A 17,490-nucleotide genomic window follows, 5' to 3' on the forward strand; every position below is an offset into this window, starting at 1 on the left:
GTAGAGAGACAGAGGGAGACACAGAATCCGAAGCAGGCTCCAGGCTCTGAGCTATCAGCACAGAGCCTGATGCGGGGATCAAAGTCACAAGCTGTGAGATCATGACGTGAGCCAAAGTCGATCCCTTAACTGACTGAGCCACCCACGCGCCCCGACCATTAAAGTTTTTGAGCAAAAGAAGGACAGACTGTGTATGTTTCAGGTAGATTCACCTGCCTGTTAACTACTGTGGATTAGAGGACAGACTTGAGGCAAGCAGACAGACAATTCTAGTAGTTTCCTAACTAGAGAAAAAGAAATGAAACACAACACCACTTATGAAGGAGTCTTGCCCGTAAAGTCAAACCTCAATCTGATCACGTAAAATAGACACAAGAGAAGAGCATTGCAGCACTGTTGGGGGGGGGGGGGGGGTGGTCAGCCAAATGCAGACCGTGGGAAGCTGTATAGAGTAAAAGACCTGTGTTTTCACCATCCCACCCAAAACCCCAGGAATAAACAAGAGAGATGGTTGGGGAGCCTGCAGATCACAAGAGACTTAACACATGTATTAGTCCCTTGCAACCTGGACCTCATTTAGATTCCAATTCAAACAAACCAAAAGGAAAAATTATAGCTAATTAGAGAAATGTGAACCCTTTCCTATAGCTAATGATACTAGGGAATGGTTGTTGATTTGTAATATTAAAAAAAATTTTTTTTAACGTTTGTTTATTTTTGAGAGAGAGAGGGAGAGAGAAACAGAAAGCTTGCAGGGGAGGGGCAGAGAGAGAGGGAGGCACAGAATCCGAAGCAGGCTCCAAGCTCTGAGCTGTCAGCACAGCCCGACATGGGGCTCGAACTCCCAAGCTGTGAGATCATGACCTGAGCTAAAGTTGGACGCTTAACTGACTGAGCCACTCAGGCGCCCCAATTTTGTACTGTTTTTAAAGGGAGGAATCTTTGTCTTTTAAAAACACATACTGAAACTTACCATGATGAAATATCTGTGATTTGTTTCAAAATATTCTGAGGGGAAGGAGATTAGATATAGTTAAGAAGGCTCAGGGGAGGGCACAGAGCAGAGATGACCAGTCACAAGTCAATAATTGTTAAAGCTAGGCAATTCCTCTATTTTGGTATATGTTTGGAACTTCTGTTAGCAAAAAAATTAAAGGACGGCTAAATTTTTTGTAAGGTATTAAAGGGGCCCGCATGAGATTCTTACTGTTTGTTGCATTTATCTTCCTATACAGAATGAAATAAAGCGATTGTATGATCAACTTACTAAGAATAAAACATCTTTACAACAGTCTTTGAATGAAATTAGTGGCCAGAGTATTGATGAACAGCTTCAGGTAATCAAGTCAAAACAATTACACTGATCTGACCTTGGACCAAAGAGTTTTGTGTAGAAGCTGTGTTTCTGAAGCACTTTCCTTTGGGAGCAGTGGCAAGGCTAGAGTAAACAAATAGAAACGAGAACTCTTTATGTGGACCTTTAAAAATATCTCATAAGTAGTACCTTATGAAGAGTAAATTAAACCGACACAACACCATGGTCACCTATCAACCAGGCAAAAATGGAAGTTTGTGCAGGGTCAGTGAGAGTATTAGGAAATGAGGCCCCCATTCTCTTGGGAGGAGAATTTGTCCAGCTTCTCAGGATCGGTTGGCTATAAATCAGAATTTTACGTGTGAATGTGCTTCCACCCACAGTAGGCTCACTTCATTCATTTATTCAGCAAGTATGAATTGAGGACCTTCTGTGGACAGATAGTGCTATAGGTGTTGCACTTATCCTAAGGAAGGAAGACAAGGGCATAGAGAAACGTGTATATAAATACTCAAGGATGGACCTAGCAGCACTGCTTGAACTAAAAACGCTTCGATAGCCCAAAAGCCATTAAGGGCAGACTCTTAGAAAAGCAGTGTGTGTCCATTTGCAAGGAGTCCGGTATTTGTACTGATTTGCAGAGCAGCTGGTAAGTAAGGAGGCAGCTTGCAGAACGGAGTGATGTGTGCGTTCATTAAGTTTAAGGATGTGCACATGTGCTTCTGGTCCATGTTTCAAACGTGTTGGGGACAAATTTTCCGGGAGAAGCTGGAGGTGAGGGAGGAGAAGTGGGACTTTCATTTTTCCCTTAATTTTTTCTGTACGGTTTCATTCTTTTACAATGAATATGCGCACTTCTCTGGCTTCTGAAAGGGTTTGCTTTTTTGCATTGTCTCTCACTGTAGAAAGCAGATGCGTATACAGTGGAGCTGCAGAACTCCGAGAGCCGAGTGGCAAAACTAAGAGACGAAGGGGAGAGGCTTCGTTTACCTTATGTGTTACTGCAAGAGGTTTACAAATTAGAGGTATGTGTGAGCAGAAAACATTCGGTCAGTGAATCGCTATGATTATAAGCAGTGAGACTTCTTGTTCTTCCAGAAAGAGAGTTCAGGTTTGTTCTCCAAAGAGAGTTTAGCTTTGTTCTCCATCTGGATTATTTTCGTGGTTGGATGAAAACGTTCTTTCTTTTCAGGATGTGCTTGACAGTATGTGGGGAATCTTGAGAGCTCGGTACACAGAACTCAGCAGCCCTTTCATCACTGAGAGCCAGCAAGATGCCTTATTGCAAGGCATGGTGGAACTAGTGGCTATTGGAAAGGAAAAGCTTGCTCATGACCACTTAAAACAGCCCAAAAGTAAAGATGCCTTACAGGCTCAAATACAGAATCACAAGGTAAGACGCGTGGGTCAGATTACCTTTTCGTAGACTTTAAGTCTTTCTGACTTAACCATAGAGCATCCATTTTCTTCCTTGGTGAAATATACGTTGTTCATTCATTCATTCATTCATTCACTCTTTGTTTGAACTAACATCAATGAGACGGCTTACTGGATATCAGGAACTCCGCTGACCTCTAAGAATGTGATTGTGAGGGAAAACAGATATAGTTCCTTACGTTCATGGAGCTTTTGGTTGAAAGAGAGACATTTATGAACAAGTCATTCCAAACAAATTTAAAATTAAAATTGAGACACATGCTTTCAGAGCATTTAAGAGGGGAAATTGAATTCAGGAGATTAGGGAAGGCTTTCCTGAGAACTGAGGCCAAAAAAATATCTATACCTCAATATGTAAATGTGTATCTAGTGTAATGCTACAATAAATCTTTTAGTTGCCCATTCATTTTATTACACAACAGCCTCATGATCACCACCTAAAGACATGTAGTAATTTAAGTACTGATGCAAAAAAAAAAAAATGGGAAAGACCATTTCTTCCTCCAACAAGCTGAACTCTAGGCGTGTGATAAGGAGACCTTGTTCTAAGAAATCCAAAGGTAAATATTCTATAAAGAATGGAGGGGGAAAGGAAAAAATAATATTATGGATATCTACAGTGTCAGGATTTGTGCTGGATGCTTTTATAAACCTTCTACATACCCTTTTCAAGGGAGTAGGAGAAAGGATTCGCATAAGAAGTTCCTCCAGACAATTAGAAGGGGCAGCTGACTATGCAAATGGAGGAGAACCATGTGAAGCTAAAGATTTCCTGTGTAAAGGTTCTTAAAGTGTTGTTCTGGGAGCTTTTACATACCAGGATCCCAACAGACCCTGTCAACAAATTCCTTGTACTTGGCCATGTTATTGAGTAGAAAATCAAGCCAGAGTGTAGGAACCTCTGGCTGTTCCATGTGTGGGCTTCTTGGGCTCACTCATCTATCCATCCAATTTAGTGTCTTGAAATTAACCGGCCATGTCAGTATCGACCTTTTCCTAAAGTTTCTTAAAACTTGGAGTAACTGGGGGGTGCCTGGGTGGCCAGTCAGTTTTAAGTGTCCGACTTCGGCTCAGGTCATGATCTCATGGTTCATGAGTTCGAGCCCCATGTCAGGCTCTGTGCTGACAGCTCAGAGCCTGGAGCCAGCTTCGGATTCTGTATCTCCCTCTCTCTCTGCTCCTCCTTTGCTTACATGTGGTCTCTCTCTCAAAAATAAATAAAGATTTAAAAAAAAAAAAAACTCAGAGTAACTGATTTAGGAAGATTTCACTGGAAATTGAAATTGGCTAACACTGTTTGCCCTTTAACATGGACTGTTTTATGGAAAATGTTACTTAGGAGGATTTTTCTTTATGACTTGTTAAAATGCCATTAGTGTTAAAGACTAATGGGTACACAGTCAATTTTCTTTTTCTTTCCTCTTATGTGTGACTCTGCATGGCCGTCTTGGGATTTAAAAGCAACTACACCTGGGGCGCCTGGGTGGCTCAGTCAGTTAAGCATCCGACCTCAGCTCAGGACATGATCTCACTGTTGGTGGGTTTGAGCCCCACGTTGGGCTCTGTGCTGACAGCTCAGAGCCTGGAGCCTGCTTCAGATTCTGTGTTTCCCTCTCTCTTTGCCCCTCCCCCACTCACACTCTGTCTCTCTCTGTCTCTTGAAAATAAATAAATGTTAGAAAAAAAAATTAGGGGTGCCTGGGTGGCTCAGTGGGCTAAGCGTCCGACTTCGGCTCCGGTCATGATCTCACAGTTTGTGGGTTTGAGCCCCACATCGGGCTCTGTGCTGACAGCTCAGAGCCTGGAGCCTGCTTCAGATTCTGTGTCTCCCTCTCTCTCTGCCCCTCCCCAGCTCACACTCTGTCTGTCTGTCTCTCAAAAATAAACAAGCATTAAAAAATTTTTTTTAATTAAAAAAAATAAATAAAAGTAAATACACCTGTATAAAAAGTTGAAGTAACTCAGTTTTTAAGTTTCACGATGTAGAAATAAATAAATAACAAGTCTTGTCCATTGTACAGCTTTTTTTCCAGAAGCTGGTTGCTGACATGCTGTTGATCCAAACATACTCCAACAGAATGCCTCCTTCTTTACTGCAAAAGAAAGACACATTTTGGGCAGAACAAATACAAGAAATTAAATTACTGGAAGAAAAGTCACACCAACGTGGAATAAAGCTGCAAAGTTTATTGCAGGTACTTGAGATATGTAAACGTCGTGCTTAACCCTGGAATTCTGGACCTTGGACCACCACCTGCTGGTGTCCAGAGGTGTCGAGTTACCATTAAGCAGTAGTTAAATGGGAACTAACACTGAGGAGATGGAAGCCTGTTCTAGTCCTGACTGCTGCTCCGGGAATGAAATAGTTGCTGAGATTCCACACGCGGGAACGAGGGGATGGCATGTCTTTCCACCTTCTAGGTTTGTGTGCAAATAAACAAAATTGGAAGCGCACTTTGAGATCCAGAAAGAGGTCATTTGGATGAAGTGGTGGTTCAGAAACTGTGCTCCCCAAAGAGGGCAGATCCGGGTGTTCTGCTGCTGGAGTGGACTCCTGGTAGTCTTAAATCCAAGAAGAAAATTAAGGTTGCATCAAGTTCTTTCTCCGTTTGAAAGTTCTCACCTTTAACTTCTTACACACCGTGGATGTTAGCACTTAAAGGAAGTAACCCAAAAGCAAGGAAATCTTCAACTTTGTAATGTGATCATGTTATGTTAGGCTAATGAAATCAATTTTCTGGTTAGCTTGTCAAATTGATATTTCTAGTAATATTTCATGGTATTTAAAAAAAGAGACCCCCCACCCCCACCCCGAGCCCAAAGAGTGCCCCTCACAGCCATGTGACCCACTACTTCGGTAGATAAGAGAATCAATAAGGTGGTTCTTTTTCCAGCAGGTAATATTTAGTGTCCATAAGTCAGCTCTGTTAGCGTGCTGAGGTCCTTGTGGTGAGCTTCTATAGAAATAGAACTGGGACAAGGCAAGACTCAGCCTAAGGAAATAGTACTCTCCTAATGAAGTGTAAGCCCACATTCCTCCAACAGTGGAATTCTGCTTCTAGCAGCATCACAGGGTAATGTTCAGTGGGCTAGGGGTTGGAGCAGAGAGGGTAGAAGCAACCTACTCGGAGCCTCTGCTGAGAAAAGCTTTAAAAGTTAGCCCCTTCCTTTCCAAGTGTGAGAACGGCTCTCTTCCGACTCTGAGGTCTCCACAGAGGTGCAGGCTGAGAGGTGTAACCCTCTCACTTAATCTCGGTCCTTACTCAGTTTGATGAGACAAGCATAAAACACTAATGCCAACTGGATTTTTCAAAACCCTGTCCACAAAGGCAACGGAATTGTTTTCCATCGTACCCTGAGTTCTTACGAGAGTAGGTTATATCTCTCAGAAACCCCTGGAATCTGTGCTTGGAGTTCGTATGGTCTCAGTTCGTTTTTATTTCGTATGATCGATTTTGTCATTGGCTGGAACGAATCTAGAAAAGGGCTCCCACTGATATTATGTTCTTGATTCTCTAGAAATGGGAAGAATTTGATGAAAACTATGCATCTCTTGAAAAGGATCTGGAAATTCTTGTATCTACGTTGCCCTCTGTGAGTCTGGTGGAAGAGACAGAGGAAAGATTAGTGGAAAGGATTTCATTTTACCAGGTATTTTGCGCCGTTGAATCCGTCAGAGGCAGCATCCGTAGCACTTTGCGTTTTCTTTTGTTTTGACTAAATTGCTCGACTTTGAAGTGTTGTTCCTCACACCATGCACTATTAGACTGATATTCAGGGAACCCGTGGATTTGATTTTGAGTCTTTCATTATACTTGAGGCTTGGGGTCGAGGTGCTGGGTACGAGTCCTGGCTCTCACCTGTCAAGCGTGTCAACTTTTTGTCTCTAAGTCTCAGTTTCTTTGTATAGTGTAGGGAATCACGCTAGTTCTCCTACCCGTCTCAGGAAGTGGATGTCAGCGGGTATGGAAATGAGCCAAAGTAGAGAACGAACGTTGTAAACCATGGGCCACTAAACCTATATGTGGTTTTCTTACTTCGGTGAAGCCCTGTTTGGACATAGCCTCTGAGACAGGCGATAATCTGTCACCTGCCACCAGCATTATAAAAAAGACTTCAAACAAAATGTTTTGTGTGTAACATTTAGTGGTATCATCCAAGTCTCTGTGTCCCAAACTTCGATGCCATAGAAAAGATAGAACCCTAGAATAGTTTTCAAGTGGACTTGAGATCATGACCAACGAGAAAACGAGTTTTAAGTCTTCTCGACAGAAACTTGAAATATTTAGTTTTAACTTTCAAATGTGTTGTCAGCCTCTGAGTTGTGATGCTGGGCGTGGTTATCAAATGCCAACTTCGAAACTTCAAGAGTAGGTTTGTTGCCTGAATAGACCGGATGGAAAATGAAATCCTTGGCAGGACCCTGGCATTCTTCAGTAGCATTTAAGCTCCTATAAGGAACATTTTGCAAAGAGACGGACACTGTAGTCCTGCTGTCTAGATGCCTAGAAAGGTACAATTGATCTCTTTGCCATCTTGTCCGATTGAGTTTAACTCTAAGATAAATCTGAATCTTCTGGGGGTGGGAAGCTGCTGCTTAATTCTTTGTTAGCCTGGGGATGCAGAAGTACATCCAAAGAGCTAAGAGAAGGCAGTTGAAAACGGCATTTTAAACCTCATTATGTTAAGGAACTGTTTGTATTAGCCCACCTCTCTCAGGTGGACAAGGGATCATGTCCCTTAAAGTTCAACCTGTGAATCTGTTAAATTTGAGATTTTTAAAAACTGAAATAATTGTCCTAAAACTCTTAAATAGATTCGTCAAACTAAAAGAGAGATATATGGGGGCATCTGGGCGGCTCAGTCGGTCAAGCATCTGACTCTTGATTTCAGCCCAGGTCATGATCCCAGGGTCGCGGGATCAAGCCCCTTGGGATTCTCTGTCTCCCTCTGCCGCTCTTCCTGGCTCTCTCTCTCTCTCTCTCTCTCTCTCTCACACACACACACACACACACACACATACACACACACACACGGTTTCTCTCTCTCTCTCTCTCAAAAAAAAAAAAAAAAAAAAGAATAAAAAAGATACCTTGTAAAGCCCATCTCGCTTATGGACTTCTTCAGGTCGTTCTCAGTGTTCTGCGTCATGGAGAGATTTGCATGTATTTTGATCGGTGGACATCTGTGGGCCACGGAACATAGCATCTGTGTGGCCTCTGCAGTTGAGCAAACCTCATTTAAATGCTGGCTCGGCACCTCATGTGCTGAGTGACCATTGCAGTCTGACTCCTGTGTATAAAATGGGGTAATTAAAAATTCTCAGGGAGGGGCGCCTGGGTGGCTCAGTCGGTTGGGTGTCCGACTTCAGCTCAGGTCATGATCTCACAGTCCATGAGTTCGAGCCCCGCGTCGGGCTCTGTGCAGACAGCTCAGAGCCTGGAGCCTGCTTCAGATTCTGTGTCTCCCTCTCTCTCCCTGCCCCCCGCCCCCCCCACTGCTGCTCATGCTCTGTCTCAAAAATAAATAAAAAACATTAAAAAAAAATTATCAGGGATAATCTAAAGATGAAGTGTCTTGGTCTTGTACTGAAGGCTTGGGAAATTAGAGCTCTTTTTTTAATGTTTACTTGTCTTTGAAAGAGAGAGCATCAGTGGGGGAGGGGCAGAGAGAGAGGGAGACGCAGCATCCGAAGCAGGCTCCAGGCTCTGAGCTGTCAGCACCGACCCTGCCGCGGGGCTCCAACCCACCAACTGTGAGATCATGACCTGCGCCGAAGTCAGATGCTTAACTGACTGAGCCATCCAGGGACCCCAGAAGTTTTTTCTTAAGTTTATTTATTTATTTTGAGAGAAATAGTGAAAGTGGGGGAGGGGCGCAGAGAGAGAGAGATAGAGGGAGAGAGAGACAGAGACAGAGACAGAGACAGAGACAGAGAGAGAGAGAGAGAGAGAGAATCCCAACCAGGCTTCCCACTGTCAACACAGAGCCCGATGCAGGGCTCGAACTCACGAACTGTGAGATCATGACCTGAGCAGAAATCAAGAGTCAGATGCTTAACCGACTGAGCCACCCAGGTGCCCCAGAACTGTTTTTTGTTTTTTTTAAACAGATGTTTTGGACATTTTATTTTCCCATGCCAACTCAGATGAGAAGAGGGGATTACAAATGAGAGCGGTGGAAAGGGCATTGGAAGTAGAATTCTTTAGTGATTTTTAAAAGGCTTAAGTTAGTTGGAAAAATTATATTTTGATTATAATTTATTTTTGAAGATTAAATTTCAGTAGCTGTCAGGATAAGTGTCAGTAGCTGAACCCAGTGGTGGAAGGTAATTACCTTTAGACAGAGTTCTCTTCAAGGGGTCGTTGTATTGCTGTTCTAAAGATTTTCTTTTCATGAAGTTGGATTAGTGATGTACTAATTTATTCTAAAGTCCTCTTCCTTTCTCCCTGTTGAATCCTTACACTTAGAAGACTCTAGAAATGAGTTTTTTTCTACTGTTCGGGTCTAAGGGATGATAAATGTTTTCTCATCCCCTTCAAACCTATTTGCAATGTAAAGTTCTAACAGGGGCCAGACGAGAACAGAAATATGGACGCTGACTGGCTCTGTGTTCGGAAGGTGGTGGGGACTGTCGTGGCAGAATGTCAAAGAGACCAAGCCCTTCTAAAGGAAGCCCGGCTGCCCAATTCCAGGCCATCTGTGCCACATCAAGGTGTAGACCCAGGGTGCTAGATTTCCGGTTTTCTCCGAGTCACAGGAAATCCTGATTTCTATGTGAAATATCCTGGTTTTCAAAATAATCTTTAGGTCACACAAAACCTGTCCACAAGTTGAACGTGCCCCGTAGACTGCCAGCTTGTTTTTTACTTGTAGGTGGAGAATTCTCAAGTCTAAAGCCGTGACATTTTGTTTTCTGTTGTTATGTGTAAGTCTATAGAACTGAAGAAATGTGCCGTAGAAATGCATTAGTTGGACAGTCTCATGATGAAAGGTGATCACTAAAACGTGAATCACGTTTCTTCAGCCAGACTGCAAGAGTCTTGAGGGTTAGGACTGTGTTCTTGTTTCTTCAGTAGCCTCTACTGGAGTATTTGTCAATAGATGGACTGGCTTCATTTTTAAATAATTCATTCTGTGACTTGACTTTTTGTAGCAAATAAAAAGAAACATTGATGAAAAGCACGCCCGGCTTTACCAGACTCTGAACGAAGGCAGAGAGCTGGTGGCCTCCGTGAGCTGTCCTGAACTAGAGGGCCAGATTGCGAAACTGGAAGAGCAGTGGTTGGCCCTAAACAAAAAAATTGACCATGAACTGCACAGACTACAAACGCTTCTCAAGCATCTGCTCAGGTATGTTTTCTTAGGGATGGGTTGAGGTCAGATTTTCAGGCGGACAAAAACCTCAGAGGATCATGCAGTCCACCAGATTTTACCTGCAGTCTCTCTACTGTAAGGTTTGTCTTCAACAATTTAAGCACTTGGGTCCCTCTTCTGGGCCAGACGCCATCTAGGATCTCTGAGGTTGGTTTGCTAGACTCAAGATGACACGTAATCAGTTCAGTGAAAAGTAAGAATTATGTTATGAAATTGTACATGTGACCTTTATACCACGGTGTTGCTCTTTCCTACTCTTTAAAAAGGTTTTAAATTAAAAAATAATAATCTTAGCTCACAGAATAGTTTGAAAAAGCCTTCAGAGTTCTTCAGAGAATTTTGTTTGTTTAGTGGATCTAATCTTGAACTCCTTGAGGAAGGTAGAGAGCATAGAATGTTTGAATCTCCTCCTCTGTGCCTCTTAGGGACCTGTCTTAGAGAAGTTTAAGAGTTACAAGAGGGGTAGCATTCTGCTCAATATTTTCCTTCGTTTCCTGTAAATATGTTGGAATCTAGCCAATAAGTTTACTGTTATGCAACTTATACAAATGCTGGTTATATTTTTACTATAAACAAATCTGTCAATAACATTTAATGACTAGAAATAATCGCTGTCCTTACCCATGGGTTTATTTTTGTGTAGCTGTAATAAGAAAATGTTTTAGACTTTAAAATGCTCATTTGTTCTAGAATAGTCATAACAGAGTCCTAGAAAATGCCAGGAGTGTCAGATTTGGGGCATGGGATAAAACAGGGTATAATTCTTAAAACATCATGATTTTTTGAATAATAGAGCTGATCAACACAGGAAAACATAAAGTAAAATGAGAAAAAAATTTGCCAATGATGCATATCACCCATAGAGTATGTTTCTAATTTTCTTTCTCTCTCACTTCATTCCTGTTAGTTATAACAGAGATTCAGATCAGTTAACCAAGTGGTTGGAATCTTCTCAGCAAACTCTGAATTACTGGAAAGAACAATCCCTCAATGTGTCTCAGGACTTGGATACAATCAGAAGCAACATAAACAGTTTTTTTGTAAGTTATGATAAAATATGCTCAGATAATTATTGCCAGAAATAAATATCAGGGGAAAATGACCAGGGTCAATGCGATAGTCTCCATAATCATTTGTGGATAAGGGATAAAATTTAGGGTAATATCATTCTTCAAACTTAGAGCTATTTGTTTATAGCAGTCATTTATATATTTACCATAGGGACACCTGGCTGGCTTAGTCAGTTAAACATCCAGCTCTTGATTTCAGCTCAGGTGGTGATCTCATGATTTGTGAGTTCAAGCCCTGTATCAGGCTCTGTGCTGACAGTGGAACCTGCTTGGGATTCTCTGTCTCTACTCTCTCTTTGCCTCTCCCCTGTGTGCATGCTCTCTCTCTCTCCCTCTCAAAGTAAATATTTAAAAATAAAATAAAACAATGATAAAGTAGATTTTTATTTGAACCTATAAAATATATATAAAAGTAAAACTTTCTCTGACATGAAGCATGCTTTTTAAATGCAGGAAATAACTCCCCTGCTTTTCCCCCAAAACTTAACAGACTTATTAATTCATAAATGTTAAAGTTAATAGATACATGGTTGTAAATTGTCATATACAGAACTGACATTTCTACTAAAATGTTCTATTGTTTTGAGTTTTTTTTTGAAGAAAGGAAACTATTACTTTTGTAATATAAATTTATGAAACTTTCTAATGTAAATTCCTTTCCCATATTCTTTTCTTGTCTATTTTTCTTATTTTATAGCAATGATCACCCACTTTGGTATTAAAATGTAATTATTTAAAAATATGTTTGAGGGGCGCCTGGGTGGCTCAGTCGGTTAAGCGTCCGACTTCAGCTCAGGTCACAATCTCGCAGTCCGTGAGTTCGAGCCCCGCGTCGGGCTCTGGGTTGATGGCTCAGAGCCTGGAGCCTGCTTCCGATTCTGTGTCTCCCTCTCTCTCTGCCCCTCCCCGTTCATGCTCTGTCTCGCTCTGTCTCAAAAATAAATAAACGTTTAAAAAAAATTTTCTTTTTAAAATATGTTTGAAAACCCCCACAAATACAAAGGAAAGTTTTCAAATATTTTAGTTAAAAATCAGTTGCATTTAGTTCATTTAATAGGAACTTTGTGTTCTGTTTCTCTTAACGTTGAAATGATAGGTCTTTTTTATTTTATTACTTGATTTTTTTTTTAATTTTTAAAAATATTTATTTTTGAGAGAGAGAGAGTGAGACGGAGTGTAAGCAGGGGAGGGGCAGAGAGAGAGGGAGACACAGAATCTGAAGCTGGCTCCACGCTCTGAGCTGTGAGCCCAGAGCCTGTCATGGGGCTCAAACTCATAAACCAGGAGATTATGACCTGAGCCAAGGTCAGACGCTTAACCCACTGAGCCACGCAAGTGCCCCTGACTGGTCTTTTTTAAAAAAAATATTAATCCATTAGATTATAAGCCACTCAAGGGTCAGGAATTCCTTCTGTTTTGTTCCCCACTATTTACCTAATGCCTGGAACAGTGCCTGACACTTAGTAGGAAAAGTGGGTGTGGGTGTGTGTGCATGCACGCGTGCACACACGCACTCGTGAGCACACACATACACACCTATAGATACACATGCAAGCATTAGCAGTTTGAATTGAGTTCATGTACTTAGTTCGGGACTCTAACCAGTTATTCTGACTCTTGGTTATTTTTTGCTGTTTGCAAATTTTTAATGTTTCTAAATTTTCACGCTGTTTCCTCTAGGAGTTTTCAAAGGAACTAGATGACAAGTCCTCCTTGAAGACCGCGGTTATAAGTACTGGGAATCAGCTTCTTCACCTGAAAGAAGCCGATACGGCTACCCTGAGAGCTTCTTTAGCGCAGTTTGAACAGAAATGGACAGCGCTCATAACTCAACTTCCAGATATTCAAGAAAAACTTCACCAGGTAGGTATTTAAAGACGCAGCATTTAAATTAGCATTCACTTGTTAGCTCACAACTCCTTTAAAATTATTTCTCTGACTCAATAATTTTCATTGACACTATCTATTTTCCTCTGGCACCACTGAATATGGGTCTTAATTACTGGACTCTCCTCCAGTGGGATCTTTCTTACCGGAGAAATCAGGCTTAATTACTTTATTTCCCAGTTTATCTGCATCACTGTGTTCCTTTATGTGAAGGTCATCGTCATTGTTTTGGGGTCACTCATTCTAAGCTTGAATGCTGGGTTTGTTTTTGTGAGCAACCTGCATAATGATGTAGCAAGACCTTTTATCAAACCAGATACCGTCTTTACTGATGCCCCGATTCATTTTGTCAACTGCAGGTAATTAAATGGAAATCATTTTGTCCTTGCAGCTCCAGATGGAGAAATTGCCATCTCGTAAAGCAATCACAGAAATGATTAGCTGGATGAACGATGTGGAACATCAGACCGCAGATGAAGACTGTGAGCATTCTCTGAGTTCCGCATCTCAAGTTAAAAACCTTCTTCAGAAGTACAAGGTAATTATACGAAAAGAGCCACAAGCTTGCTCGTTAACTAAGAAGGCAAGTCAGTCGGAAGGGAAATACCAAAGAGACCGGTGTGGCGTGCTTTAGAAGAACTGATTCTAGGCGTGGGGAATGGGATATTGGATGATTCTAGACAGACGTTAGTATACTTTTTCTATTCTGCCTCGTTTCGTTTGGGAGCTCCTATCACCACAGGACAGAATCCAAGCTTTTAACTTGCCCTGGCCCCTCTTTACTTCTCCAGCCTCATCTGTTCGTTCCCCGGTATAGATCCTGGACTCTGCCTCACCCGAATGAACCCGCTGCATCTGGTGTTCTCCCGGCTTCTGCTTTTGAAAATTTTTTTTTTTTAACATTTATTTATTTTTGAGACAGAGAGAGACAGAGCATGAATGGGGGAGGGTCAGAGAGAGAGAGAGGGAGACACAGAATCTGAAACAGGTTCCAGGCTCTGAGCTGTCAGCACAGAGCCCGACACGGGGCTCAAACTCACGAACCGTGAGATCATGACCTGAGCCGAAGTCGGAGGCTTAACCGACTGAGCCACCCAGGTGCCCCGGCTTCTGCTTTTGTACATGCTACACCTTCAACCTGGAATTCTAGTGCCCCACTTGTGGCCGTAGAAATGCTCTTAGTTCATCTTTCAAAACTCTCAAGTATCTCCTGATTTGGAAATCTACTCCTGACTCTCCCAGCTAGTCGAGTTCACTTTCTAGGATTAGGCGTCTCCAGGGTGTGATAATTATTTGCTTACTTGCCTGTCTCCTTCTTGAGAGCGGGGCCAATCCTTCACCTCCCTGAAACAGCACACCTAGCCCAGGACCTGGCATCCAACAGGTGTTAAGTAAATGTCCTTTGCGTAAGAGAACGCAGAAGGAAAAGTTGATACCTTTCTACAAATACATATAAATGTGGCCTTCTCTGTGATATTTGACTTCAGATAGATTTAACTCACACTTAATAAGCCACACACAAACATTTATTGTGTACCAGGTAATGTGTTCACCACTAGGAACTCAGGAGATCAATGAAGTCTCTGGTCTTTGCTTTCAAAGACCTCACAGGCTGATGGATGTAGCTTCTGGTAGGCAGAGGACAAATACTTTGGTCACGAAGCATGATGTTAGCAAGGATTTTACTTTTATATACTAGCACATCCTAACTTCGGGGAGTAGTAGAATCTTTGGAGGGTCCACATGCATATATTCTTCTACGCTCTTGTAACCTAGCATATACCACATAGTTTTTCCCCTGATGCCTCCAGAGGGGTGTTAGGACTTACAAGGATAAGCTTAATAAGTATCCAGCTTGACAGGAACATGCTTGGCCCTGGGTGTTTTTAGGCTTGCTACGGAACAGAGAAGCTACCTAAGCTGGCAAAGTTCCTTAATGTCCTGGGTTTTCTTTTTTTTTTTTTTTACGTTTTATTTATTTTTGAGACAGGGAGAGACAGAGCATGAACAGGGGAGGGTCAGAGAGAGGGCGACACAGAATCTGAAACAGGCTCCAGGTTCTGAGCTGTCAGCACAGAGCCCGACGCGGGGCTCGAACTCACGGACCACGAGATCATGACCTGAGCCGAAGTCGGCCACTTAACCGACTGAGCCACCCAGGCGCCCCTATGTCCTGGGTTTTCTGGGGGAGTCTTAACTTGAGACTTCCCATCCTCTCATTTCCGTGAGCCTGCAGGGGGGCTCTGAATTCCAGTGTGGCTCTCAGGAAGCCGCTCACGGGAACCCTTTGTCAGTCCCTGGGTCCTGATTTTGGTTGAGATGATGCAGCCATGATACGCGATGCTGCCTTTGACTTTTCAGCCTGCTTGAAAGCGACGAGTCTCTGTTCGTGGGGATGTGGAATTCTCCAAAACACTCTCTACTCAAAGCAGACATTTGGTGGGATTGGGGGTTGGGGGGGGGGGGTGGGGAGGATGGACTACAACTCTAGACAGGTGCCCCTTTAACGAATGGGAGCTTGGGGCTCCCTAGCGTGGCGGGATCCGGTTCAACCTACTTCTGCTCAGGCTTTGGTAGTTTAATTTTGTTTATTTGTTTGTTTTAGGAGTTCAGAATGGAGATGGACTATAAACAATGGATAGTGGACTTTGTTAACCAGTCCTTACTTCAGTTAAGCACCTGTGATGTAGAAAGTAAGCGCTATGAGAGAACAGAGTTTGCAGAACACCTGGGAGAGATGAACCGCCAATGGCACCGGATGCATGGAACACTGAATAGAAAGGTGTGCTCGTGTGTCACAGTTTGTATGATTTTGGCCTTTGCAAAATGCCACTTTCTGAAAAACGTGAAAAGCTATTCCTATGGTTAATTTACAGTTAAGATTAACAATTCTCTCAGCTATGACCCTTTTGTAAAGCCTACATTCTGGCATTCTCCAATCGGTGCATACAAGAGAGGAAGAAAGAGTTATCATTTCTTTGAGACTTCCTAGTGGGAAATTGAGTTAGGCCAGTGAAGAGGACGAATTTTATTTGAGAAGATACCAAGTATTATGTGAGACTACTAAACGGTCGGAGATTTTGACATTTTCCGTGAAAGTAAATGTTCAAGAGTGGCAAAGCTATTACAGCCGTGAAAAGATTATGAAAAGGCAGGAAAATGGATGTGGTCTTTTGGTAGATTTTCATTCCATGACTCTGAAAATATTAAGAAAACTTATTCTTAGAGACATATTTAATATTTATATATAATTGAGGTTAACAACTGATTGATTTCTTTATGTGTAGAGAATGCATAAAAATGGATTTAGACAATTAAGGTTCAAGTGCAGGAATGGACAAAGAACACGAACAGACAGTTCACCAAAGAAAAAATGTATAATTAGCAAACCAACGTGAGAAGATTACAACTTCAGTTATCAAGCATTCAGAATAAACATTATGTAACATTATATATTTATTAAATTTGAAAAATTTAGTAAGATAGAGCTAAGAGCCCAAAGCTATCACATTCATATGCAGATCATGGCTTATATCCCCTTTTAGAAAGCATTCAGAAAATTTCAAGAACTAGAATAATCATCTTGTTTCCTAATTCAGCAGTGTCTCCTCTCACGTTTATCTTAAGTACATAGCCCTTCAAAAAAGGAAAAATATGCACATAAAGTGTTCCACATTATTTATACTGGTGAAAAATGTAAAATGCCTAAATTTCCACCTATCGAGGAATAATTAATCGAATTATACTGTGTCCATTCGTTTAAAAGATTGGGCAGCCTTTCAAATTTTCAAAACAACTTTACATATATAGTCATTATAACCTAATAAAAATTGTGAGCATTGGAAATGACAAGAATTGCAGACATTAAAAACAGTTATTATTGGGGCGCCTGGGTGGCTCAGTTGGTTAAGCATCTGACTTTGGCACAGGGCATGATCTCACAGTTTGTGGGTTTGAGCCCCACGCCAGGCTCTGTGCTGACAGCTCGGAGCCTGGAGCCTGCTTCGGATTCTGTGTCTCCCTCCCTCTGCCCCTCCCCCCACTTGCATCCTGTCTCTGTCTCCCAAAAATGAATAAATGTTTAAAAATTTTTTAATAAAAAAAGTCATTATTTTATTAAGTTGATAAATTATTTGTGATATGTTTGATATTGACTTAATTTTTAAATGACTCTAATGAAGAAAGTCTAGGGAAAGAAAGTTTTCTTAAGCTTTAAGTATATCAATCGATAATGTAATGAAAAATTGCGTTGAATTTGAGTTGAATGTTATTCAACATGTTATTGAATGTTAGCAACATGATTTTATTTGTACAGGTGTTAATGAAACTCCAAAACAGCCAGTTTGCTTAGCAGGTTAGCTTTTAAACACTAAATTCATATTTCCTAATATGAATCTTTATTCC

The 17,490-nt window shown here is 41.6% G+C and overlaps 1 protein-coding gene across 13 annotated transcripts in view; it reads left to right on the forward strand.

Annotated features, from left to right (window-relative positions):
- The window catches only part of SYNE2 (spectrin repeat containing nuclear envelope protein 2), a 339,505-nt gene that overhangs the window by 248,669 nt on the left and 73,346 nt on the right, over nucleotides 1–17,490 (forward strand). For all 13 annotated transcript variants that reach the window (XM_053889485.1, XM_053889486.1, XM_053889482.1 and 10 more), the window contains 10 exons: nucleotides 1,236–1,337; nucleotides 2,221–2,340; nucleotides 2,508–2,708; nucleotides 4,774–4,947; nucleotides 6,272–6,403; nucleotides 9,909–10,105; nucleotides 11,037–11,169; nucleotides 12,880–13,062; nucleotides 13,478–13,624; nucleotides 15,692–15,868. In XM_053889485.1, the coding sequence (XP_053745460.1) occupies nucleotides 1,236–1,337; nucleotides 2,221–2,340; nucleotides 2,508–2,708; nucleotides 4,774–4,947; nucleotides 6,272–6,403; nucleotides 9,909–10,105; nucleotides 11,037–11,169; nucleotides 12,880–13,062; nucleotides 13,478–13,624; nucleotides 15,692–15,868 (1,566 nt within the window). The remainder of the gene's footprint in view (nucleotides 1–1,235; nucleotides 1,338–2,220; nucleotides 2,341–2,507; nucleotides 2,709–4,773; nucleotides 4,948–6,271; nucleotides 6,404–9,908; nucleotides 10,106–11,036; nucleotides 11,170–12,879; nucleotides 13,063–13,477; nucleotides 13,625–15,691; nucleotides 15,869–17,490) is intronic.

Source organism: Panthera pardus, unplaced genomic scaffold, assembly GCF_024362965.1.
Source record: "Panthera pardus isolate Hobbes unplaced genomic scaffold, ASM2436296v1 HiC_scaffold_24, whole genome shotgun sequence".
Classification (NCBI taxonomy): Eukaryota; Metazoa; Chordata; class Mammalia; order Carnivora; family Felidae; genus Panthera; species Panthera pardus.